This window comes from Haemorhous mexicanus, chromosome 1 (genome assembly GCF_027477595.1).
Source record: "Haemorhous mexicanus isolate bHaeMex1 chromosome 1, bHaeMex1.pri, whole genome shotgun sequence".
In the NCBI taxonomy this organism is placed as follows: Eukaryota; Metazoa; Chordata; class Aves; order Passeriformes; family Fringillidae; genus Haemorhous; species Haemorhous mexicanus.
This window is the reverse complement of record NC_082341.1, coordinates 93,843,398-93,870,215: the sequence shown is the minus strand read 5'-3', so window position 1 is coordinate 93,870,215 and position 26,818 is coordinate 93,843,398. Positions and strand designations below refer to the sequence as shown.

Below are 26,818 nucleotides of genomic sequence, written 5' to 3'. Positions count from 1 at the left end.
TTTATCCTGTATGCCAAGTCCTTTATTTGGAAATGGAATGCATAAAACAATGACTTGAACAGGAAAGTCTTGCTCATCTTAAAGACTTATAATGTTCTAATTTTATATGCTTTATGACTACTGTATAGAATATCATGAGGTCAGTGTCAAGAAATGCAAGACAGAAGACCAGGAAACTCACAGTATGTAAAGGTGCAAGAGAAAGTTTTCAACAGCTGTGTACAAAAATGAGCCACGAAACATCAGAAATACCCAAATAAGGTGTTCTGGACTTTGAGAAGCTACTCTAGAAGAACCAATGACTTGGTTGTTTTGAAATGGCACAAAAAGGGAACGTGCTATATGCATTCTTTGTATCAGGAAAACTTTTCACACACATTTAACTTAATGTGAAATATTAGTTTGTTTAACAGTAAAGAGCTCATTCCAAACAAATTCAAATCAGGTACAAGATACAGCAAATGCAGCCCCAGTTTTGCATAGACTTACTTAGGTGTCTTTAATGCTAAAGTCTATAATCTGTAGTTACAATTAACAGTTTAAAGAGACTTTAACATTAACAGGAGATAAATATTCACTTCAAGACTCCCTTCCATTGCCAGCAGAGTGTAAGGAGGACCTCAGTACAGGAAAGGCTGTAGTCTGTAGCAAAACACAACAGTCAGGCAAACTTCTTTATCTTTTTAGAAACCAAATATTTATACATTCAGACTTTTGCAGTACCAGAACTGGATAAAATCCACTTCACAAAGTAGTTACAGACCACAGGAGCTGACCTGTTTGAATATTTTCAATTCATGACAAATTGAAGTTAAACAGCCTTGCACAAACAGCATGCAATTTAATAAACTTAAGAATTATTATGGCTTACTTGGAAACTTACTGACCAAAGCAAAACTAGAATTGAAAACTAGAATTCTGCCTTTTGGATTTTTAAAATTGTATTTTATTTGCTGTTGAAAGGAATGCACTCTGTATTTTCCTTACTGTTACAAAGAAACTTGCTCTGAAAAATCTTTGAAGAGTTAAAAAATTTTTCTAACCATTTTTATAAGGGGTTTCTAGATATAGCTGTGGAGTTTGTATTTTGGTATAATAATTGAACCTGATTATTTTTTACAAATTTGAAAGAAACAGATTAAAATACCTTCCTTAATAAATTTCATTCCCATGGAATACAGATTTTAAATTGAAAGGTATGAATTGATCTTTACCAGGCTATTTTTTTTCCCTGTACTGTGTAGTTTGTTGAACCTGTACTTGAGCAAAATAATTCTATTTGAATGATGTGTGTTTCATCTAAAAAATAGGATGGGGCAGGGAGGGAGAGAGGAAAAGACTGAGGAATTATTCCCTTTGAAACATGACAGAATTGGCCTAGTAAGGTCGAGACTTTCCCAGCACGTAACAATGATTTGCATTACATGAATACCTACTATGCCAAGAAATCAGGTTTGTCAACAATGCAGAAGGATTTCTATAAACTTGCATACATATTGAAAGAAATCATGTTACAGTTTTTTCACATCTTCATTCACTTTAAAAAAACTAAAACCCTCTGCCATATTGTAGGCCAAGAACGTGGCAGAATTTGAAGTTTAACAATGCCATCTACCTAATCAGATATTTCCAACAATATTTTTTTTTAGCTAGGAATTCACAATTTCTACAATTTCCATTATCTTCATTATCAAATGAGAATGATTTGTAAGTAGAATATAATCCAATATTATACCTTTTATTTTTGATAGCCCCCAGTTTGGCAATAATTCTTGATTCTGCTGTAACACAGTGTCTTGTTTTTTCAGTTTTCATAGTCTAGTGGCACAGGCACCACAGTTTCAGTTTGTGAGTTGTCTTAAAAACACAGATTTAGATCTTAATTACAATGGTCAGGATGCTTAGGTTTTCACTGAAGAGAAGCTGAAATGCAGGAAGTTTATATAATGTCATCTGGCAGACTGTAGACCTTGTGAGGACGAAGAGGGTCTTGAAAGAGGAGGGTATCAAAACTAGATTTTGGCAATATAGAAGATGTATTGTCCACGTAGTTCCATCATAAGCTTTAAAAATACTCTTTTAAATAAGTTTTTCCTTCCTTAAGACCAGGTAATACACAAAGTGAGGAAGAGTCCAGGGGTCATAATTTTCTTCAGTTCTTAGTTATTCTCTATGAGCTTTTTTTTTTTAACTTTTCTTCATAAGATTCTCCATACTCATTTACTCTGCTCTTATCCACAGGATAAAGCCTGGCAGAAAAAACCCAAATCTTTAGTTACATTACAGCCTCCTATCTGAAGGAATTAGGTAGTTCTATGATGCTTAATTTTAAAAGTTAATTTCTTTGTCATCATATTCTCTATTCCCATTTGTGGCAAACCCCAACATCTTTAGAGATTTGTACAGACATATCAGCTTTGTCACAATATGACTCAATCAGCTGTCTCATAACAGAACCTCTTAAGAGGTATTAGCTCCCTTAAAGTTTGGCTGGAGTCTTTTCTCAAGCAATCCAGGACACCTCTCAAACTTGAAACCAGTGCCCAGCCCTTATCAGAAGCTGCTGACCACTTAATTTCTACAAAAATAACAATAAACAAAATGCTTATTCTTGGGAACAAAAATACACTTTCTGTAACTTCACTATGAACAGTATTTCATAAGTAGTGCATATAGCTTTCTTCCCTATCTGATTTTAGTTACTCAAAGATTCTGAAACTCGACAGGTACTCAACTTACAAGAGAACCTGATAACTTGTTTTTGCAAACCAGGTAAATAGTAAGGCAGAGCAGGGCAGCCCCCCATCACACAACATCCTTCAGTACTGCCCTGCAGAGCACCTTGGAGAACATGCCTCAGACATTGAGCATATGGAGACGTGGCCCTCAGCAAGGGTTAGAAGCCCAGAACTGCTAAGGTGAATACAAGCTTAGGAATTTCTCTCCTTTCCCTAACTTAAGGTATTTATGTCTCACATTTGATTTGTGGTGTTTTTTGTTTTTTGTGGGTTTTTTTTTTTTTTTTTTTTAGTTTTTGCTTGGTTTTTGTTTTGTTTTTTTGAGGGGGGTGGAAGAATTTGTGACTTTCAAATCTGGTGAAAAGAAGGATGTTGTGGAGAGGGAAAAGGGGTAACTGACAAAAATTCTGAGTACTGTGAGAAGAGGAATTTTTTTACTACTCCACGTCATGTCCAGGATTACTGTCAGTTATGGGAAAAGGGTTTAGTTTCTCTTATTAGCATTGAGATCTCCTTTACAGGGTGCTCTGCTCACCATTCCCTTCACTAGGCATATACATAACTAGCATTATCCAGCCCATACTATACCAGACATTATTACAGTATAAAACTTCTGCTCCAAGTCTATCCCAATCTACAGCTCTTTATAGCAACAGGACTGCAACCATCTCTAGCATTGTAAAAACTGTGACAAATATTAAAGGAAGTCATACCATCTTTGGTAGAGATAGACCAGGAACACAACATCATCTCTAAAGCATGCCAGCCTATGAGATGTTGGCATAGTGATGATAAAAGCAAATATATCATCGATAAAGGTGTTGAATGCCTACAAATAAAAGAAAAGTATACTTCAGTTGGCTGTGAATAAAGGAAGTCATCAGTCATACTAAGTTAGAAGCTTCCTATATTTTTCTGTGGGAACACAGACTTCCTCCATATTTGTAACAACACTTAACAGTTATGCTGCAAAACTAATTATTGCAAACTTTAAAATGCCTTCTTTTAATGAAGACATACTGTCTACTACAGACCAGAAGTTACAAGTAAAAAGGAAGTAGGACTGTTTCAGGTAAGTGAGAGTATTGTCATGGGAGGGGAAAAACACACACTCAATTTCAGAGAAAACTTCAAAAGGAAATGGAAAAACCCCCAGATTTTTGATCATTCATTACTCAAATGACAAGATGTACAAAATGTCACTTCACTTTCGTTTTCTGTAGAAATTTGTGTAAAAATTTGTTAATTTATTGCTTTTAAGAAGATTAACTTAATAGCCTTGGAAAGACTTTAAAATATTTTCAGGGCTTTCCTGGAAGTTACCATGTCTTGAATAACGGATGGATAATTTTCTACACCATTTCAAATCAACTAGGCGTATTATAGGCTCTATTTCTGCAGCAATAATGAAAAGTAATTTAACCAAAAGGCAACTCTTCTAACAGGGATGCTGTACACATCAACTCTTACAGTGCACCAGTGCTAGTACTCATGTTGCAATAAACTGTTTCAACTCACTAAAAACATCAGGAAACAAACCCAATGAATATTCACTGCTAGGTTAACAAACTGAGTCAGTAACACGGCTCCTTTCAGTTAAGCCAGCTGTATGCTAATCCATGCCATAAGAAGGGTGTAAGTGATGTAAGCACAAAACTCACTCTACAAAATGAACCAATGTTTATATGATAGAAGAAAATACCAGCAGAAGATGGGGGCGTTGGACAGGAGAGAGTTCTATCTCCTGTTAGAGATCAGTTACAACAGGAGAGCTCTTTCTGTCAGGTCAAAACAAATCCATAAATCTGAAGTGAATGAGGAATATGGCTGGCACTTCTCAAGCCTGTGCAAAGGTTTGTCATGGAACAAAAATAAAAACCTTGGCAAGCTGGAAAAGACAGCCTTTCCAAGTCAACACCCAAGTGAGTGATCCTACAATAACAATGGGAAGAAAAAGCTAAATGCTCCATCCTTCAGGCACACAGGCAGTCCTCATAAGGCACTGCAAGTGAATGCACCAAGGCAGCCCATTTGATAGTGTTTGGACTGGATAATTTTCTTTTGAGATTACCTCACTTGAAGGTACTCTTTATTAACAATGAAACATAAAACCCACAGAAACTGGAAAGTCAGAGTTCAAATTAAGGAAAAAAGACAACAAAGCTCTCTAAAACAATGGTCACAGGTGAGCCCTCAGACTCTTCTTTCCACTTCAACTGAAGAAGAGAGCAAGCAACTTTAAATATCCATTAAAAAAGTAAAATACTCCCTCCAAAGCTGTCTAAATGAAACATAATTGAAAACAAAAATTGACTTCTTTCTCCACACACACAAGCCTTTGCTGTGGATAGCCTATGGCATCTAAACAGGAACTACAAATGCTCTGTAAGAAAAGGCTTGTTCAGCAAGGTTGTACTGATTTAAAGGTTATTTGCTTGAATAACCTCCCTCTGTTGTTTATTTAACTGCTGATGTCTCTGCTCAGTTATTTTCCTTGGTGAAGTAAAATTGTGAAATTATTTCACTAATATACCTTTTGCTCCCTCCTCTTAAGAAACATGCTGATTTGCCTCGTATATGCCTGAAATACTGTGTTTATTGTTATCTTTGTCTCTATTTCCACATCAAACACTGCTTAGTTGCTATTCTGCTACCTGCTACATTTCAATCTGTTTTCCTAGATGCACCCTGTTTCTTTAAAAACAGTAAGGCAGCAGAAAGTTGGACAATTGCTATAGGCTCATAGAAATGGAAATGCCTTTGTAGTCTCTTTAGGTGTATACGTTTTAGCTCTTTTGTCCCATATCTTCTGTTCAGAATTGGACACCATTTCTTGAGCAGTTTTTAACACTGTTCCTTTTAAAGTACAGATGTTCTGGGCAATTGTAATATATCAGCACAAAGGAAAAATGAAAGCATTTATGAGTGGAAGCACAAGTAAAAAGGGTACATGGTGATGGCATCAACTTGATGATCCCAGCACATCCAGCCAGGGTTTCTCAGGGTACAAAGATCAGGAAAACAAAGCACAGTACAAAAACCCTAATGACTGGGATTGGTGGGAAATGATAGTCAAAACAGTATCGGCTCTTTAGGGGTACAAGAACAGAACTAGCATATAGCTGCTAATTGAGGGAGAACACAGGAGACGTGGGAACTCAACAGTGGGTGTCCCTCGTTATCCATATCTGCGCATATGAGAGCTGACTGGGATACCTGGGTCTATCATCTTGGTGTTTGAGTACTATACAAACCACCTGGACACATGAGGGGGTGCTTGTGGATATGCAGCTATCAAAGGGTTAGTGAGGTGATTGTGATTTTAAATAAACTCAACTTCCCCTTCAAGGTCTGCTATTGAGCTTGGCTGCAGCACTGCACTGCCTTACCAGGGCAGTCTAGGCTGTGGGGACACCACAGTGCAGCCGCCCTTCCCCCATGGAACAATCCCCCTCACATTTTCCCAGAAGCTCACAATTACCACCCTGGCATAGAAAAGTGTGTACATTACTTCAACCTCTGGTAGCTCCTGGAACCTGCCAAAATAAGGTCGTTTAGCATTCCTAACTGTTTCTTGGGAACTATCCCTTGTCAATGATGCATTAACACCTTCTTAAAATAATGCATTTAACTGAGACTGATAAATTTATCTGCAGGACCAACATCTGCACTCATGCAAGACAGCTGACAGTACAAAAAGCAGTATTATCATAAAAACTAGGATGCAACTATTCTCATCATATGGAAGTCATTATGAAAAACGAAAATCGGTGTGGTTTTTTATTTTAAGGACAGTTGCAAACAAGTTTAGTTCTTAAAACAAAAAAGTACTGCCATCCTTAATCTGTTTATTATTAGGCTGTTTCTTACAGAAAATAATTTTCAAAATGACTGCACCCAACCTTAAATTAGAGCTTTACTTACTTTGTATGTGAAAGCCTTCCATGGTAAGTGTGCAACAGATTTCATCTAGAAATAAAAAATATCAAACTGTAATCATGTATGGAAGAAGAGACTAGAAAAGTAGACATTCATCACTTTTCAATCTTACCTTGTAGTTTACAAATAGTTGGGGCAGCATAAACAGGAATCCAAAAGCATACACTCCTGAAGATGAAATATGGAAGACAAACAAATGCACAGATGTTAATCACACGACTGTACTTCCATAATTAGTAATTTTACTCATTATTTTCTGAAGAAAGAAGATACATCTAATTCTTTTGTTCACTTTGAGTTGATTCTTCTCCCTTTTTCAATCACTGTGATAATTTAGTAATAAGTTATTGATCTGTATTACACTCAAATGACAGAAGTTAATATTCTACTTTTGAGTCCTGGTCTTCATCTGAAAAAATATGTATAGAAATGAGAACAGAAGGGACTCACCATTGACAAAACTGTTAATCAACCAGGAGTACCAGCTACAAACAAAGAGAGTATAGTTATATTTCTCTTCGGCCAAAATTATAACACATCCCATACACCACTGTACACCACATGACTACTCCAAGAAATAGCTGTATAAATTACTCCATACAAGAACTAAATACCTCACATCTTCCTTCCCTGGAGGGGCTCCAGAGAAGGTACTTTAAGCAAACGATACTTATCAGTCCATACAAGAAGTTTTGACAGATTTATCACCAGTTTTTATACTTTTACAGACCATTTTAAGACATCTGTATTGATAATCAGATAACTTGACATGAGTTACGTGCACTGTGTGCGCAATACTGTTGACTGAACCCTGACTGTATTAAGGCCTGCAAAGATAACACTGTATTCTAAATATTAAAGAGTCACTTAGCATGGCCCAGTAAGGACTTAACAAGTACCATTCAGTAGAAACCACAACAGTAAGTATTTAAAAAAAAAAAAAAAGTAAATACAAGGAATCAAGATTTTTCCCTCCTTACACCTAATAATCTTCCCAGATGTTCAATGGAGCACAATCCTAACAAAATAATGGTAGGGCTACAGACAATGATAGAATCCCATACTTCTGCTTGAAATCCTGAGAACAGCTAATAACTGTCACGCTCCGCTTACATAATTTAAAATTAAACTTGCATTGCTGTGTTACTGGCACATTAATAGCAACTTTACAGTTGTAGCAGCATTTCAGCAATCCACAAGTCTTTAAAGAATGAATCAGAAAATGCCTCCAAGATTAAAGGATAATCCACTGCTAAGATTATTTGTTCTGGCACATTTCCGTACTGATTTAACAATGGCAAGAATTCTATTATATGAATTGCTCTCACTGCCTTAAGCTGCAGCTCATAAAATACCTGGAATACAGTATTTTGAAATACTAAACAAATTCAAGAATTTTGTCAGAAAAGCAGAATTTTAAAATGCTGCATATTTGTTAGCTGCTTACTAAGACAAGAACCTTTTGAAAAAAACGCTTTTCTAATAGCCCAGAAATTGCCTCAGTTTCTAGTATGAGTGTTACAGCTCATGTATGCAGCAACAGCTTAAAATAATATTGGGAAAAACTACTACTGCTTGTTTTCTCCCATCCCATCTGGGCCTAACGACTATTAGAAAATGCCTACATGGCCTCACCATGTTTGCGTTTGCAGGATTCTCCTACAACAAAGTCTCACTGCTACACACTTGCATCTCTCCAAGACAAAATGAACCAGCTATTTTGAGTGAAAGGTGACAAGGGTTTCATTTGTTCATGAAATATTAAGTGTCTAGCTCTTGCTGAAGTTTTACTATGTTGCAGGAAATTCATGGCTCTAAAGGAATAAAGAGCCCTTTCTAAAAAATGCTTTTGCTTGCTTGCTATTATAGCTATCATATCCAGGAACAAAGAAGCCTCTTGTTCAAACCAAGTAATTTTGTGAAGGTTTTTGCTTCTTTTTGCTATTGGACAGGTTCAACCACTGAATTCATTTCATCTCTCCTATCACCAACTGGCCTTCTGAACATCAATGGCAGCCTTCTTCCTCCTCTTCTGATTGACATGTACGCAAGCTATTGAATTCTATGCTGAAGTAATTATCAGGTAACCCGTGAAATACAACAACCTGCTGCTTACAGGATATTAAAAAATCATCTATATTCTTTGGCTTTAGATAGACAGAACAAGGAAGTTTCCAGTTCCTGGCCTATGCATTAGGCTAACAACTGATTTTCATAACCATATAGAAAAAAATGGGGAATGTTTCAATTCCTTGTAAGATCATTTACAGAGTTACAGTACCTTTTGTATTTGACATTTAGCAAGGAGTAACCTGCACCTCCAATACACAGTGGATAGAGCAAATATGACAAGTATTTCATAGCCTAATGGACAAGGAAAATAGTTTGTTAGTTCACATTCTATATGGACAGATTTTTCATGGCATTAAATAGCCATGAAAAGAAGACAACCACATAATTTTTTTCCTGAAAATCTTTTCCTATTCCCAAACGTCTGGTAAAATTTCTACTATGTTTCCACTTCTAGTGGTGGTGGTGAAAATTTCAAAGCCCAATTCAGACAAGCAATCACCTCAGAGCATTGGCACCAAGAGACAGTGCAAAGATCAGTCTCTAAAAGTAGCTTCCTACTTAACACCAATGTTGTCACCTATGCTCAACTCCTTTCAGAAATCAGGAACCACATGAACTTCTCTTCAGTAAAAATAACAAGTACAAGTACAAATATCAGCTTTCAAATTTTTGAGTGGTAATGCTTCTCAGAGCAATGCCTCAACTAGATTCAACAACCAAAATAACTCTTTCACTGTCTCCTTTCATAAATTATCAGAATGAATCTTCGCTATCTGATCATCTACACAGTGATGATCCACTTGACAACTGTGAGGATGTGGAAAATACACTTGTAGAAAAAAAGAGCAAAACAAGTCAATCCACAGGTGACATATACAGACTTCGTAGATCAGAAGTCACAGGATTCCCTCTTACCTGGGCATCATATTCCTCGGTTTTCTTTTCAGAGTCATTGTATGCACCAAACTGCAACACACATGAAATCCATAATCACATCAGAACATGGAGAGCAAATGTTTTCCCCTAACTCTCTACATTAAGCAGGTAACAAAGCTTTTACAAGCTTCTATAGAGGAGAGTAATATATTCGTCCTGTGCAGCCTACTAAATATAGGGTAGGCAAGAAGATTAACCTTTAACTCATATTTTATACCAAACTTCCAGGACTTCTTTGCTTAGAGAAATGCCATTGAAACAGCAGAATTCACAAAGCAAAAGCAAGGTCAAGTAGCTAGAAATTTGTCAGATACAGGAAGCATTTATGAAAAGCCATAACCATGAAGAGGTCATGGATTATCGCCACATGTCCAGAAATTCTGCCTGCTTCAACACAGTTCCTTAACACCGGAACAAGCAGAGCCACCAGTCACTCCAGACACAGACTTTAAGCAGCACAAACCCCCAGCACTTCTTCTGAAGAAACACTGAATACTAGACAACTGCTTCTTCTACCAACATGATAAACTTTCAGTGCAGACTGCACTTTGCCACTGCATGTTCTGCAATCTCAGCACTTCATTTTACCCAGAAGAATCATCTAAGAGTGTACTGTCCTCAGAACATGCCACATTCTCTGTTAGTTCCACAATGGAGAAGTTACACCTACAGGTTCATGAAAAAGCCATTTTCTTATTTCAAAATATGATGTCACTTAAGAGTGTCTTTCCCACACAGTGGCAGAAGCACAGCCCCACCTATAAAGATTTAGCAGAACTAACAGAGAGGTTCTGAAGTTTCTTGCACCATAAATATATATAAATAGCTGCTTCTAAAAATTTCAAAGAAAGAAACAGGTTTGCAAATGCTCATCCTGCTATTGAATTAAGCCATTCATAGAGAGATGTACACAGGAAACTTTTATAATTAAAAAAAAAATAATTCTTCATTTCAATAGAAGTCAAGTTGCACAGTAACCTGGAAACAGATGGATGACTCTTAGAGTGTAATCATTAACAGGGCAATGCCTACTATACCTGAAATTTGGGTCTCAAACCTTGCCACCTGATTGTCATTTTCAAGGCCTTCTTCACCTTCCAGAGCTGTGATTAGCAAAGCCAAAAAATGCACATAAAATATTATTATACAAAGGTACATCTTATAAAAGATCCAGATTACCTATTTTAATTTTTCATTGCATAAAACAGTAGCAGCCTGATTGCAGCACACACTGCCTGTGTCTACACAAACCAAATACCATGTCATCAAACAAGTACAATGTTGTGAGCTTGCACTGTTAAGTCTCTTTATCAGATGATGTAATTTAAGTGAAGTAATGTCATTGTTCCAGGATATCTGAATGGCAGTGCCTAAGTGGGGTTAGCACCAAGATGAACCCCAGGTAAGGCATTTAGAAAATTCCAGTAGTCACCTGCCAAGCAAGTTTTTATGTGCCTTCGATGAAGGTGCCTCAGAACTCCTAACAGGGATTAAGTTGGCACTTACGTGGTCATTAAATTTCAGTGGTGAACTACAAGCAAAAATCAGTGAATCCGCTGAATTATCTGGTTACTTACTGTAACAGCTGTAACAGCCTGACCCTAATGTAAACCTAAAGTTTCAGTTCACCTGAAAATGTACTCAAGTATCCACACTGCTATACAGATTTGACAACTTGGGCAATGCAGGTCCCCAGGAAAGCTGTACTCCCTGAAGCTTTCTGTGGACAAGGTTAATTTGCCTAACTTTAGATACACCAATATTCTCTTCTCACCCACCATATATTCCAGGCAAAAGAAAGAGGAATAGTGTAACAACAATCCTTTACTGTTATCTTCAGTATAAGTGAGAAAATAATTTCTTACAGAATCAATGTCACTATTAGTACTGCATGAGAAACAGGAGTTACATCCAAGTTGTGAGAAAGCTCTTCCTAGCAGACAAATTCCTCTGAGATGTACTGTCTTGTATGATTGCTGTCACTTTGAGACAGCTGTGCTACCTGCAACCCACTGACTAGATGCAGACTTCTGGAATCATGCATACAGGCAGCAGTCTCCTCCTCGTCCTCCTTCCCCAATCACCTCAGTCCTGGCACTGTCTGTGGGCACACAGCCTGCTCTTTGACAGTGCTTCCATGCAGGCTTGTTGACATGGTTATACTTGCTTGGCCAGGAGTGAGGCCTATCGGGTGATGTGATAAGTGGAACCTTAGCATCACTCTGTGTTTGGTTTCTGCAATATCAGCTGGACCATCCCAGAAAAAATGGATACTTCCAGTTTAGTTATTTGATCAAGGGACAGCATCTCCTCTGTCATTGAAAGCCAAGGACATGCAAGCTACAGCAGAATTTTTCCAGTAACTACTTTAGCATTATTTTTCTACTACAAACTATGGATGTTGCTGCAAATACTGGTATCTGGTGCTAAAGCTTTAAGAACTCACCTCAATCACCGCACCAACGCCTGCTGGGATCAGTACCAATAAACTTGTTTGTTCATCCAAAAGGAAAAGAAATATTACCACAGTACTAAAGCACCGCCAAAGCACTAGACAGAAAATATGAAAATGGAAGGCTTATTAATATTTAAATGATTAGGTGAGATGACAGAAGACTGATGGTCTATTTGGTACAATTCTGTCTTACACAATTTAAGTATGAATTTCTTCTGTGTACAGCTTGATATATCTAGTAGTCCTAGAAACAGCCAGTGATCTCTGGGCAAATAGGGAACAAGAACATTTTATGCAATCCTTATCACAGGAGATGAAAGAAAATTGGAACATTTAATGAAGACTTTTGTACTGAAGCAATTCAGCAATATGTGAGTACAATTAGGAGCTACATTTATGATGCTTGTCTCCTGGAAGCTGAAAGGCTGTGAGATAATATAATGTCAGTATTTGAGACTTATTTATTGTTTGTAAATGTTAAAGTCTTTTAAATTTGATGTCACTGAGTCTTGAAACTGGCAACTGACTCTTATTTCTGAAATTCCATGGACTGTTTTGAATTTTTATAAACTTTTTGGCATACACAAGCCAACAGCAGTACAACTGCTTTAAAAGAACAAATGCACTCCTAAAAATGATAGATGGATTCTCCACATGGTAAAAACATGCTGTTCATCATAAATTAGAATGCCTTCCCCCCCCCACCCTGGTATTGATATTCCTTACATGTTTGAATACATCTATAGATATGATAGAATTAGGGATAGTCTCAGACATCAAGTGACTCCAGGTTTACAATTCTGCTTCATAATAAAGATTGGAAAAAAAGCTATTGGAAAAATCTTCATCTGTTTCTAGGAAGGCTTGGCAGGATGTCAGATCATTATGTTTCTCTCATCTTTCCTATGCACAAATCAATCCAACCCTCCCATGCTCTCCCCCTCCCCCCACCCCAGGAGCCTCTATTGCTCCTGTTTACATCAAAGCCCAAATCAAGCAAGAGCATTACAATACAACACTTTCCACCCACAAATATTTTGGAACCTGTAGTTATCTACAAGGAACACAAGGGACTTGCAGAACAGCATTACTCATGAAAGCACATTCTCTCCACCCACAGAACTTTTTCTGCTCTTCGTTCTTTTCTCGAAGTACTTCTCTGTTCCTTCAGCAAGGAAAACATGGTAACTAACTCAATATTAATCTAATTCCCAGCTCCAAGACAGTCAAACCTCAGTAGTGACACAAGTGCTTAAACTCAAGTGACACCTGAGCACAGAACTAACAAAGTTAGAACCATCTGTGTAGACTGTTAGCCACCTCTTCTTCATACACAAACCATCTCATTTTGCTAGCTCTATAAACCTACAAAGTGTTAACTTAGAGCAAGACTGAAAACACATACCATAAAACAGACAGCACATAGACAACACTTTGCATTCTAGTCTATACCTGCTTTTGTAGACATCCCAATCATGCTCCTCTTTTTCTTCCAAAAACTGATGTCATTTTTAAATGCGAGAAAATCAAAGAGAAGCTGCAAATAGGAAGAAACACTCATTTGCTTGACACATACACTAACTAGAGACTGAAAATGTTAACAATGCATTCAACATGGTATTAAAAAAACCCATTTTAGAAGCTTCAGCAATTAAGATTAACTCACAAATAAAACCTAAAAAGAAAAGTTGTAGAAGCCCAGGCTCTAAAAGCAATGCAAAAGGACAGGATGAATTTCAAACACTACCATTGCATTTCTGCACAGATTAGTGTCCTGTAAAGGAAACCAGAAACTCAATACAGAGTAACTCATCATTGAGGGAGAGGAACAAGGACTTTGAGGAACCACACACCACAGGGAAAAGCATAGTAAATTAAACTAAAAATGCTCTGTATCGGATTGATAGTCAATTTACATTTGGATAATATCAAAACTTCAGAAAAAAAAATCCTACAATACACCAAGCCAGGTTTCCTCTGTGTTTTGTCACTAAGTTGACATAAACTTCCATTTTAGAATTCAATTTATTTGTAGGAAGCTTTATTTTCTTCTGTATTTTCATTCAGTAAAGTTTTTGGTATTTCCTTTAAGCCTTCAGTGTCTTAAAAAAAAAAAATCAAACACAGATTCCAGAAATTCTTGGGTCAGTGGATTTAAATGAAGAACTTTTCAGTTGTCTTTGTGGGGTTTGTTTGTTTATGGGAGGGGCTTGTTGTTTGGCTTTTTTTCTGTTTTTTTTTTTTTTTTTTTTAATTATTTGGGAAAATGATACACAAAAGAAAGAAATATAAGAAAAGCTTGTCCTAGTCAACAGATACCTTGCAACCTGATGATCAGAGTGGAAAAATTAAATTAATATGCCATGGAAGTCCAAGGCTTTCCAAACTGCGTGCAATGTAAATATAAGAAACATAACATTCCAGGCAGGTTCTTATCTCTCCCAGAGTATGGGAACTGTATTGAGTATACCTGTAAATTACAAAAATGTTCCCAGTGTCTAAAAAAAGTTGTTCACTAAAATCAAGATTCAGATTTAAGCCAATGCTAAAAAAGGGACAAACAACAACAAAAAAGTAACCATGAGCGTTCCACACTTTACAGGAACATTTCTGGAAGCTATTTCAGAAAATATCAGCTGATCTAAATTCCTGCAGGGATTAGAAGTCAGAAACACAAACCCAAGTACAGGTGCCCCAGCTATGCCACTGCAGCGATAAACCTTGTGAGAAGTCAACAAAATTTAAACCAATGTTGACAGGCATATTAATTCTAGGGGCTTTGGTTCAACTACAATGTAAAAAAAGTGAGAATGAAGGTAATGTTTTATATTTCAGTCAAGACTGTTAATTTCTGTACAATTATCTCAAATTTCTGCCTTATTTAAGGTTTTTATATTAACTCTGTATTAGAAATACAGACTGACTTTTGTACCAGATAATGCTTCCACTGCTCTACTGAAATTACTATTTTCAAGAATAATTCTTAAGAAATTCAACACCTGAAAGTCAGACACACCTCCCCATTTTTTTTTTCCCCCCATATTATGTACTTCCTAAAAACTAAAACCACTTACATGGAACGCTGCTACGAAGAATGTCAAAGCCAGAAAGTACAAATTAGTATCAACAAAAATTCCTTTTACTTCATCTGCATCCTTTTCTGAAAACCCTACAAAAAAGAACAAGTCATTGTGCAAGAAGTACCTGACAGTTCATTGCTGTTATGCTCAAGTCCAGCGTGAAAGGAATCTTATGTCACCCGCACAAGTTTTGTTAAGGAATCATAAATCCAAAACATGATGGAAACTTTACTGGTAAAATCCTAATCTACCTATATTTTGGCAAGTTATTTAGCTTGCCCAAACCCAAAACCCACCAGTTGCAAGCCTTTGACTTATGTAATTACAATGTGGTTTGTAACGTGCCTTTAACATGTTGTGTCATTACAACCTAAACTGACCACCTGACAGACAAATGGGAAAACACATTAAATCATTTTGGCCTGAGCAGGAAGTAAAAAAAAAAGGTTTTACAAATTGGCCTCTGAACTTTAGTTTGATACACAGGAAGAGAGAGCTTCACATCAAAAGCTGAAAAACAAGAAAAGGACTAGGCAGTAAAGGACAACAAAAGTCAGTGAGAAACATGGCCATAGATGCAACACTATGACTGAAGTCCACAGTTCTCAGAAAATACACAATGCTGCTTTTATGGCAATAGTGCTTGAGTGCAGCACCAACTTTGCCATCACAGCAAAAATGTGGCCATTCTCAAGTGATCTTGGAATTTTTCTACTAATCTGACTGCTCCAGAAATTACTCCAGTAGGAAAATTTCAAATCTTATCTTTCACTATCTACATACATAGGGGGAACAAGCAGCACCTTACACAGGCCTTTTTGAGGCAGAGGAGGTACCCTTGGGATGAGAGGTCTTGATATCTGCGTCTATCACATGACAACCAAGGCATGGAATATGAAAATTTCAATTCTGAGGAGGCTCATAAAAAATTATGGAGGTCATGGTGGACAAATGCCCTACACAAACTCTGAGCAAGCAATTACTTGACTCTTTCAAGACAGTCATGTTTAGCAGACATAACTGTCTTTAATATAGATTGGCCTGAACTAAGGAGAAGCAGTTGAATTTTCCTTGGTATGGCCTGCCTGTATTTCACTGCAGACATATGGCTACAGTGAGCAGCTGTGAATACCTTATATCAAAGTCCATGTGCCACTGATCCAACTTTTCTGTTCAATGGTTGATAGGGAAAACCCATGGTGAAAATGCTCTTCTTGATTATGTCCTCCAGTGCTTTTACAGAGTACTACCCAAATAAAATTAATTTAAAAAATGGTTCGTTCACCCCTGTATTCTTGTTCCCTACCACATATCAACATGTTTTTATCTTTAACTTAAGGTGAAACAACACAAGATTTGTAGCATTACATCTCTTCACCAGCTATCCAGAAAAAAAAGTGTAATTTATGTGCATAAAATAAACAAATTAAGGGGTGAGTTGTGGTTTCTTAGCCTAAAGTCATTAAAGGTAAGCATACCAAATTGCTGGAGGGAGTACACAGCATCCTGCATGTGGATCCAAAATCGGAGTTTTCCAAGAGATATTTTGTCATACGACACTGTAAGAGGTAGTTCTGTTGTTGAACGATTTATAACCTGCATTTCAAGAAGACGTTTCATTTTTAATAGCAGAAAAATGGCAACAATTACTTCCATTAATATTTTTTAAAATAAAGTGATTGTATTACACTATAATTTAATCCCACAATTTTATGAACTCAGTTTGTTTTCAAAAGGGAGTAAGATCTTAGACTTCTATATCATGCTTGAAGTCATTGTGTTTTTTCCAGGAAATGCTAAATTACCAGTTTGTTCTGTTCAAGTTCCTATAGCAACCTCACTGTTCCTGTATACAAATGCCTCTGAGATGGCAGCATAAAGTGGGAAACACATGCTTAAGACAACTCCGTTGACAGTTCTTCTCTGAATGTATATGCTAAGATTACCTAACCTAGAATATTATACAAAAACCCCCCAAAACACAACCAACAAGTAAATTGTAGCCCAAAGGCCACAGTCAGAAATTTAAAGGGTGAGAAATTGAGAAAGGGTGAAAATTGAAAGAGTGGGGAAGCAAGATGATGCCACTAGCTCAGACTAATGAAAACACCACAGCTAAAGCTAAGTAAGATAACTTTGGGATCCAGAGTATCACAAAAACTTTCTTTCTGCACCCCAAAAACTAAATCTCTGCTAATCCTACTGTATCATCTACATGTTACTTAAGCTGGAAAAACAAAAGTCTTAAATTGCCCCAGCTCCTTCTGCATGACAGCTGTCCATGTCCACCTCTCAAACAGATTTAAAAAAACCACAAAAACCCCCTTGCCCTCTAAGATGTTAGAATACTCAGCAGCTATCTCAGAACAAGGTCAGGCAGTCTCTTTTACATTTCCAAGGATAGCTCAGGATTACAGATTGGCAGGCACTCTTTGCAAGAGTTCAAGATCTGCTGCTCCAGGCTCCTAATTACTCCTAATCATAATTCCCATCTCAGACCTGCTACTCTACTCTGCATCTGTTTCTACAGTAATTAGTTAGTGAATGGGCTTCTTCTGATTCTTGTGACACAGATCATGGTTTTAGGCTCCCCACCTGTCACTCACATGTGAACTGAGGGCTACGTTCATTCTCCCATTCACTCTTTCTTCCAGTGAGTACAAACAAATCTCAATTTCACCACCCTCTCAAGACCCTGTAAGCTTTTCAGACAGGGGCAGAACATGCAGGCACATGAGGGAAAGAAGGGAAGCTGAGAAAGTTTTATGAATACAGCAGAGAGAAAAGCTTGAGAAACTAGAACAGTGTCAGGGATCTCTGAACTGAATGGAACAAAAAAATCAAGGGTGTTTACAGCTGACTGGAGAGAACACTAGCAAGATCCTACAGTCATTTACCAAAACCATATAAACATCTTCCACACTGCTTCTCCTTTTCAAAGGATTCCCGTAATTCAATTAGTCTAATTTCAATTTCTCAGTCAATCAAAGAGTGTTAACATTTACGGCAGAAAGTGAAAAGATATTTTATCTGTAGAGGATGGGCAAGAAACAAAAATTTTGCAAATGCTTGGGTAAGCAGCATGTGGAAAATGCACTCTCCACAGACAAAGAATTACTATGGAGGAATTAAGGGTAGTGTGGGGAGGAAACTGGATTGCAACAGAAGACAGAGATGGGAATTGTCCAACACCAAAAGCAAACTAAAATAAAGGTAAGATTAGAAGAACGAAATCTTTCTTAATAAACAACTTAAAGCCCACAAGTGGTGCCTCACAACCTCAATGTGAGTGTGATGGTTGCTAAGCCTTTGAAAGCTAAGAATGACCAAATCCCTGCAATACACCTACTCTTGCAGTATGGCATCAGAGCATCATTACTTCTAGCACTCTACTTAATCAATACTCCAAAACAGTGTGCAAACACTGCAAATAAGTTCAGTGGCATGAATTTTAAAATTCTCTTTATTAAATTCTGTGCAATCCCAAAACCACAGCATTTAAGCATGTGTAAGAACATGAGGAGCACATAATCTCTAGACTGCAGTACTCACCACAGAAGACCTACATCTTGATGAAAATGAGAGTCAGTTGACAATCTACACAGCCCAGCACAAGCAGGAAAAATGCATCTTCAGCTCCCTGATTTTAGGTCAGGCATAGGAAAGAGATACTGTCTGTGCCCCTATTCACAGTCAAATATTGACCTGGCTCCACAAAAGCTGTACCCCCTTCTCTCCTTATTCTTTCCTGCTCTTCACTTACCACTTATTCTCTTATAGAATGTTTACTACAAGACCACTCTTTCTGCAGGGCTTGAGAGCAGTTTGGCCAATCACTACTGAGACATCACATAAGCCAGTGCTGACGGGGAAGTTTGCAGATTTTAGTGGAATAGTCTTTGCATCACTTCCCAGGATCTTTAATGACTTTCTAAGGCAGTGAGTTACAACAATATTAACTGTGGCATGCATGACAACTGCAGGAACGTCATTAGTAAATGGGAATGCTGAATTTATTTGTAAACAGGGTACATGACTTGACCAGTTAGAAGTTCACATGAATGTACTGAACTGGACTGGATGAGCTGTGATAAAACTTTAAAAATGACCACTACTACAGACATTACAATTACATGTCTAAAAAAAATACTGGACAAAATCTGCTTTCAAGACTTGTAACAAATGCTCAGGAGTTTATTTTGCTGTGCAAATCTGGGGTGGAAGTGACACAAATTTGTAAAGATTCTCTTGAACACTAAGTAACAAAACTCTTTCTCTGGGCTAAAGTAATGAACTGGAGAGAAAATTCTGAAGGTTTATGGCAAGTTTACATCTACAAAGGCTTCCAACTAGAAGATGCATAATTCAGATGTGCTCATTTAACAGTTTTGAGACATTTCCCAAGACTACTGTTCTCAGTAACTCCAAATTCCAGTCAGTGCAACTGCAACTGGAAAGAACTGCAAGGCTTAACTAAGAGCTGCTAAGATCAACATGATTTAGCTACATGGGATTGCCATGTGTAACCTGTAGCAAAGGAACTGCATTATGTCCTACAAGAGAAGAGTTGGGCAAAAATCAAATACAGATTTTTTTTTTTTTTTTTCACTGCTGGTGTGACTGAATACTAAAGCAGGTTGCCCATACAGGCTGTGGCCTCTCCATCCTTGGATATAACCAAATCTCAACTGGAGAAGGTCTTGAAAAACTCACTCCACGTGATCCTACTCTAAGAAGAGGCACTGGACTAGTAATCTCCAGAAATCTCATCCAACTTCATCCTTCTGTAATTCCATTACTGAAGTTTCAAAGTACTGATTTATTTAAGTGCACAAAATCATTTGATGTATTGTGACACCAAAGTTTCATGTGCTCAAGTTAGTCTAACATGATAGACAGCAGCACCAAGAAATTTACCCACATGTAAATTTTGAGGAGATAAGAGAATAGCTACTGACTGATCTCAAGTGTAGCTCCGCTATCAGCTGTGGATCTTGTCAATATGCCTAGAAGGTATGAGAATCTACTCTGGGATGCTAACACAACTTCTTCATATTAGGGAGTCAAACTACTGAAGAGACTGGTCCTGCCACTACTGCTGCTACACTGATGTCTCCATATCCCCCCAAAAGGCAGAAGCAATGGAATCCAAACATCTTTGGTGGAATAGAAGACAGTGACTGACAGATACTTCTGCCAGAGAGAAGTCTCAAAACCCAGATCCAGCTTCTGCAACTACCACATTAGGTCACATTAAGTTAAATGGTCATTGAGTCCTTTTGTGCATTTCTACTTCTTCATTACAGCAACCAACCTATGAAAAAATCTTAATTAAAACAACATTGAAGATTACTGTTAAAACTGTTAAATATAATTAAAGGTATTCTATTACTCACCATCAAATCTTTCACTCTGTTGCTTAGCTGATCAATAAATAATATTGGAAGGTAATGCACTGTCTTCCCCAACTGAACCCTAGGATGTTTAAACATGGATTTTATAACTGTAGTGATCTAAAAAGAAAACTACTTTTATTCAAATTAGCACTTATTCATCACTTTCAAATCTACCCATGTAGAAACTTCCCACCATCTTTTCAGACACGTTTTCTTTTAACACACAGCAAGAAATTAGCCACTAGTCTAGAATAAATTTTTCATTGAAAAATACAGGTATTGAAAAATTTTGTTTTCACTCTTCTGTAGAAAGACAGAATAAGCAAATAAAAATACAAATTAAATCGGTTGTGATGATGCTGAAGCTTTTGAATGACCAAGGGAAAATTTAAAAGTCTATGGAAGAGAAACATGCTGAAGTTTACTGCCATATATTTGTATCCTTTGTTTCAAACATCCCCCTCCTATGGCAACCATGACACCTCTCCACCATCTCACCCCCTCATCGGTGCCTGGCAGGACATCAGTCTCATGCTCTCACCCACATGGGACCATGAATGTGATGGCTGATGCACAAATGAGAAGGTCAAATACTACTGCAGGGACTGTATAAGGAGCAGAAATCTCTGCCATCTACAGAAGCTCTCATTTGGGTTGCTATACCACCTCACCAATCTGCATGAATCCAATAAAAACGTCCTAGTTGTCAAGCCCTCTATCAAATTGGTTGCTGTAAAGTTATTTAGCAAATTATGACCTACATGCGGTTGCTTTGTCAGCATCTTGGAAAAGTATTTAGCCCAATACCCTAAAAGAGACAAATTCTTCAAGTCTTCACTAGAAAGGCAGTTATCTACACTGTGATGTTCTTGGTAAAAATCTATGGAGTAGCATCATGGAGATTTTCAAAGCCTGAAAGTTGAACTTGAGCTGTTAACAAAAGAAAAGAGTCTCTATGCATGCTAAGGGACGGCATGCTAAACACACAATGTGCAACAGTAACACAGAAAAGTACTTAACTGAGGCTTAGAAATAGCTCTTGGTTATTTAACTGGAGTGATTTGATTTCTATGTAATAACTATGATTAAAGCTATTGTTACTGAAATTGCAGCAGGTTATTTCATATCAAAACTCTTTTCCTGTATAATGCCATAACTAAACAGCACTCATACAAATCAAACAGAAAAAACTTCCTCATCCATCAACCCCAGTCCAACAACTCCTTCTTGTTATGGTTCTACCTATTCTGGATGGAAAGCTATTCCAGAACGCTGGGGTCTGCTGGCTAACCGATTACTTCTGGATTTAAGAGGGTACATGTAGAGAAAGGCATCAATATACAGCAGCACAAGCATATACTGCATTACTTATATGCTTGATACTGGAAGTGACTGAAGCAAGCTGTGAGCAGAAGCTACTGCGTGCATCTAGAGGCCTAAAAACCCAATCCTGTTTGTCAGAATTTTCTTGAGGAAAATGACATAACATAGGAACAGACACCGTCAAAGTAAAATAAAGCAAATCATAAAGGGAGAAAAAAATATTCTAGGAGATCAGCTGTACCACTTCAGCGTTTCCAGTCTGTACAAGTAACTTGCAAATGAAGGAAAACTGGAAAGGGTCAAGGGATGGCAATTGCTCTGAAGGCCAGAAGGCCACAATTGGAGAAAAAATAGGTTTGAGGTCTGCTATAGCATTTTACCTGTGTCTTCATAGTCCTGCTTTGCCTCACTATAGTAACTCCACACAGAAAAAGTATTGTAGACTCTGAGCTGTCCAGGAACCAGGTATCTGCAGTAAGGCTTTCTAATACATAGTATCTTAGCAGCAATTTGTCACTACCAAAATGCAAGCATTAAGAGCATTTGCTCTTGTCTCTAGGTGCCCATTTAAACATAAAATACTACAGAAGGTCAAGGAAGATTTTTGAAGAAATATGACGTAAGTTTATAAATAACATATCTGACAAAATTAAGTCATCCACTTACATTTTCATGTAGCGGTGAACATCAGCAGGGAGCGATGATCCATCAAACACAAAATCTTCCACCATGACATTTAAGGTTAGTCTTGACCTCCAGTGAGAGACCGGCTCATCCAGGGCATTGGGCTGCTTTTCTGCTTCAATTTGCTTAAAAAAAAGAATAAAAATACATGCTGCTAACCAATATAATTTTGAACAAGGTAATAATCTAACACACAGAATCCAGGGAGTCATTACTATATCATAAACCAGAAAACCACTAAGAAACAATTTACCTTAATTTTGACCAGATCAAGTCTCTTGCTCAATTACAACAGAATGGATTTTAAAGGCCCACCACAATCTGACACTAAAAAACTTCAGAGTCCATTCACAGCCTAGTTCATCAAGAAGGAATATTCATCTAATTAACCTTCATACCTTAGGATTGTGGATACTAGTAAGAAGAAATCACTTTGAAATCAGGACTATACAGTAATCAGATGTTATTTCAAAACAGTCAAAAGGATGATCAACCAAACATTATCTGCTTGTCTTCATATCTTATTCTGCTATTTTACAACCGCAAAGCATATTACTTCAAATTCATTCAATTCACTATAGAAAGCAGCATCATGCTGTTACAGAGCAATACAGTATTTCTACCAAAAGCAATGAATCCTTGAAGCATTATTGTTAACTAGTGTTTAAATAACTAGCCAGCATTTTAAAGAGCTCTGCCTCTGCTCTGTTGAGTGGTCTGCTATTAGCAAGATAATTAATAAGAGGATTTTAATTTTTTTTTCCGTTTTATTATCCTTAGTTTAAAGATGCAAGCACAGCAGATACTAACACCAGAAATGTCTATAAAATAAATTACTTATTCTGCCGATGCTCTTCCATAGATGGGACACACACCTACCTGTGTGGCTGATTCACCAGTGAGCAAATTAATCTCTTCTGGTTTGGGGATCATGTACGTGGTCAGAGGGCTTACTATATGCACCTGCTTACCGTCATGCCAAGGCAAAATGCCAGCATGGTGAAGAAATACAAATGCATATAATGTGCCATTATTTCGGGTTTTCTTTGGTACAGAGACATTCACTGTCCTAAAATACAAAATAAATATATTATGAGATGACACAGCACATGCTGAAATATTTAGCTATTACTAGACCCAATTACTTCTGGCTAACATGTTCCATGGCTGGATGGGGTAAATTTTTATACTTATCACAATATATGCATTTCCAAAGATTTATTATTATATTAAGATAGGTTAACCTTTATCCACTCCCTACTTTATTGCCCTAGATAACATGGGACTTCATCATCAATTCTTTTGTTGCTTTCCTCTACAGATAGGTCACAGAGACAAAGTTATGAGAGCACTTGTAAAAAAACCAGCCTTCATGTGCTGAAGATGGGTCACAGATTGTATACACGATACAAAGTTTAAAAAGAAAATCATGAAGCTTTGCCATGCACTTTGCATTAATAAAATATCTTCTCAGCTATGGCATGCCAAGCAGAGAACTCTAAACTGGCGCCCCAAACCATGAAGTCACTCCCCTTGTACTAGCCAAGAAATCATCCTACTTGCACCCTTGCATAATGCCTCCTCTATTCCTGTAGTCTTGCTCAGCTTATTCTGCTCTGAATACTTTCAATAGCTTAGCAGATCCTGTCACTAAAACAATTCTTATAAGGTCTGTCAGAGAAGTAGCTCAATATGACATAAACTCTAACCAACAAGTTTTTTAGTCATAGAAAATGTAGAGAGTGAAGTAATCTTGGAGACTACGATAAGAGTCAAGAATGGGGCAATTATTTTAAACAAACAAAACAAAAGTGAGACAGCAAATCTAAGAACAAAACAAGTAGTTCCAGTCATTTTTATTGCTCAGAGGCATATGCAGAGTGCAGTGTTATATTAAAAAATTTCTCTAAGGGCACAGTCTTGGCACCAATATTGCTTCAGAAGATCCCCAAACCCTAGATTATCAGAAAATAAGGTTTTCTCATGTGACTTTTAGCAGAGAAATAGTTACGGAAAAGCATGTTGCTAAAACACATGAAAGGAGAACATGGTTTGACATCTAAGTCCTGTTCCTGGTCTGAAGCCACAGCAATTAAGAACAAAACAAAACGTGTAGCCACTGTCCTACCTATATGATTAGAGGTAAGTCTCAAGCACCTCCAAGCACATTTGTATTTAGATTTTCTCAATGGAAAGTAAATTTTACTATTATGAGCAAGGCACACTTCTGCAAAACATTTGCCTATATGGCTGAGAACAGCATGCTGATCCAAGCTAACCAATACTGAAATCCACCTTGGCTTCATGCATACTCTTATTGATGTAACTCCTAGTTAGGATGCACACTTCAGAATTTAACAAAGAACTCTGATACCTTGGATACGACTAGTCCAGATCCTTACCTTTCAAATTTGGACTCAATATCAAAATCCTCCACATTCAAAACGAGATCTATATTACTCTCAGCACCAATGCTTGACCGTGTGGTAGTGTACACGCTTAACTGAAATCAAAACACAGCACAGAGAAATTAAGAGTATGGAAATACATTCATGCCTCTCTATGTTTAGAGAGCAGGTCTGTCTTTCAGCTTCACTTATTCTCCCAGTTGCAGGAAGGTTTTACACACAGGGAAAGAAAATGGTGTACTCAAAAAAAGTCTTTTGGGGGCAGAAACACAGTCACTAAATACATTTTAATGGGATGACCCACTCTGGAAGTTGAAGGAAGTGGAGCCATTTCAGAAAACCAGAGACCCTGTCAATAAAGGAAAGGATCTCTGTCAGGGCTGGAAAGGACCCTGGAGATCACCCTGTCCAATGCCCCTGGCAAGGCAGGGTGATGTAGAGCAGGTAGCATAGGAACACATTTAGATGGGTTTCGTATGTCTCCAGACAGGGAGATTCCATCTTCTCCCTGGGCAGCCAGTTCCAGTGCTCTGCAACCCTCAACATAATGAAGTTCTTCCTCACACTGAAGTGGGAGTTCTTGTGTTATAGTTTATGTCCATTACTCCCCATCCTGTCGCCAGGCACCACTTAAAAGTCTGGCACCATCCCCCTGGCACGCATCCTCTGACATATTTATATGAATTAATGAAGACTCCTCAGTCTTCTCTAGATAAACAAGCCCAGCATTTCTTCCGCAACGCTGCTCTAACCAGTGCGCGTGTGACAGCAGATATGCGAAATCAATAAAAACACACGAAGCCAAGTCCTACCCGCGCACCAGCCAAGGGAGCTCTCCACAAGGCCCAGCACCGCCCAGAGGCCGTGGGAGCGGCTCGCCGGGAAGGGAGCGAGGACGGGCGGAGAAGCGGGGTCAGAGGGCAGGGACAGAGGGCAGGGGCGGTGCCGACGTGCCTTGCGCGGCGCGCCGAGGGCCGTGCCCGCCCCGCTCACCTGAAGCTTGGGCCTCCGAGCCAAGTAGGGCCAGACGCATCCCCCGGCCGCGCCGTCCGCCGCCGCCGCCGGGCAGGGCCGCGTGTAGACGATGCCGTACATGACCCAGCAGGTGTGCGCCACGTACACGGCGAACACGCCCACCACCAGGCTGGTGAAGGAGCTGCGGCTCAGCATGGTGACAGTGCCGATGGCGATGGCGGCGGCCGCCCCGGCCCCCCGCCGCAGCCCCGCTCGGGATCCGCCGCCGCCGCTCGCGCATCCCCCACGCGCCGCCCACCCCGCCCCGCCCCACCCGGACGTCACTTCCGTCACTTCCGGCGGCCGTGGGAGGCACCGCCCCTTGCTCCCGTCCCGCCCCGCCCGGCTGTCGGTGCCGGGAGCCGTGCGCGCCCCGCGGGGACGGGTAGGCCCCGCTCGTGGCCGCTAGGGGGCGCTGTGTGCGGGGCCGGGAGCGCTCCGCGCTTGGAGCGGAGGGAGCCGCGCTCGGGGCCGGGGCAAGGGACAGCGGAGCGAGTCCGGGGAAGGGCACTGAAGCTGGTGAAGGGTCAGGAGAGCAAATCCCATGTGGAGCAGCTGAGGGTGTTCATCCCGGAGAAATGGGGCCTTGGGAGGGCTTTATCGCTCTCTACAACTCCCCGAAAGGAGGCTGTGGCCGGGGGGGTCCGGCCTCTTCTCCCGGGTAACAGGATGAGAGGAAAGTCTTAAATTGCACGTGGGAGTGCAGGTTGTACTTCAGGAGGAGTTTCCTCACAGAAAGGGTGATTCGATGTTGAAATGGGCTGCCCAGCGA

The 26,818-nt window shown here is 38.8% G+C and overlaps 1 protein-coding gene across 1 annotated transcript; it reads right to left on the bottom strand.

The window, feature by feature from the left end:
• Positions 1-26,277, bottom strand: CLPTM1L (CLPTM1 like). The gene is made up of 17 exons (XM_059856328.1): positions 26,026-26,277; positions 25,027-25,127; positions 23,504-23,693; positions 22,607-22,749; positions 20,618-20,696; positions 16,700-16,817; positions 15,216-15,310; positions 13,594-13,678; positions 12,133-12,236; positions 10,724-10,789; positions 9,666-9,716; positions 8,959-9,041; positions 7,128-7,162; positions 6,790-6,845; positions 6,663-6,707; positions 3,452-3,567; positions 1-2,249 (listed from the first exon to the last, which is right to left on the bottom strand). Exons 1-17 carry the CDS (start codon positions 26,200-26,202, stop codon positions 2,171-2,173), a joined length of 1,623 nt encoding a protein of 540 aa, XP_059712311.1. The 5' UTR covers positions 26,203-26,277; the 3' UTR covers positions 1-2,170.
• Between the last annotated feature and the right edge of the window lie 541 nt (positions 26,278-26,818).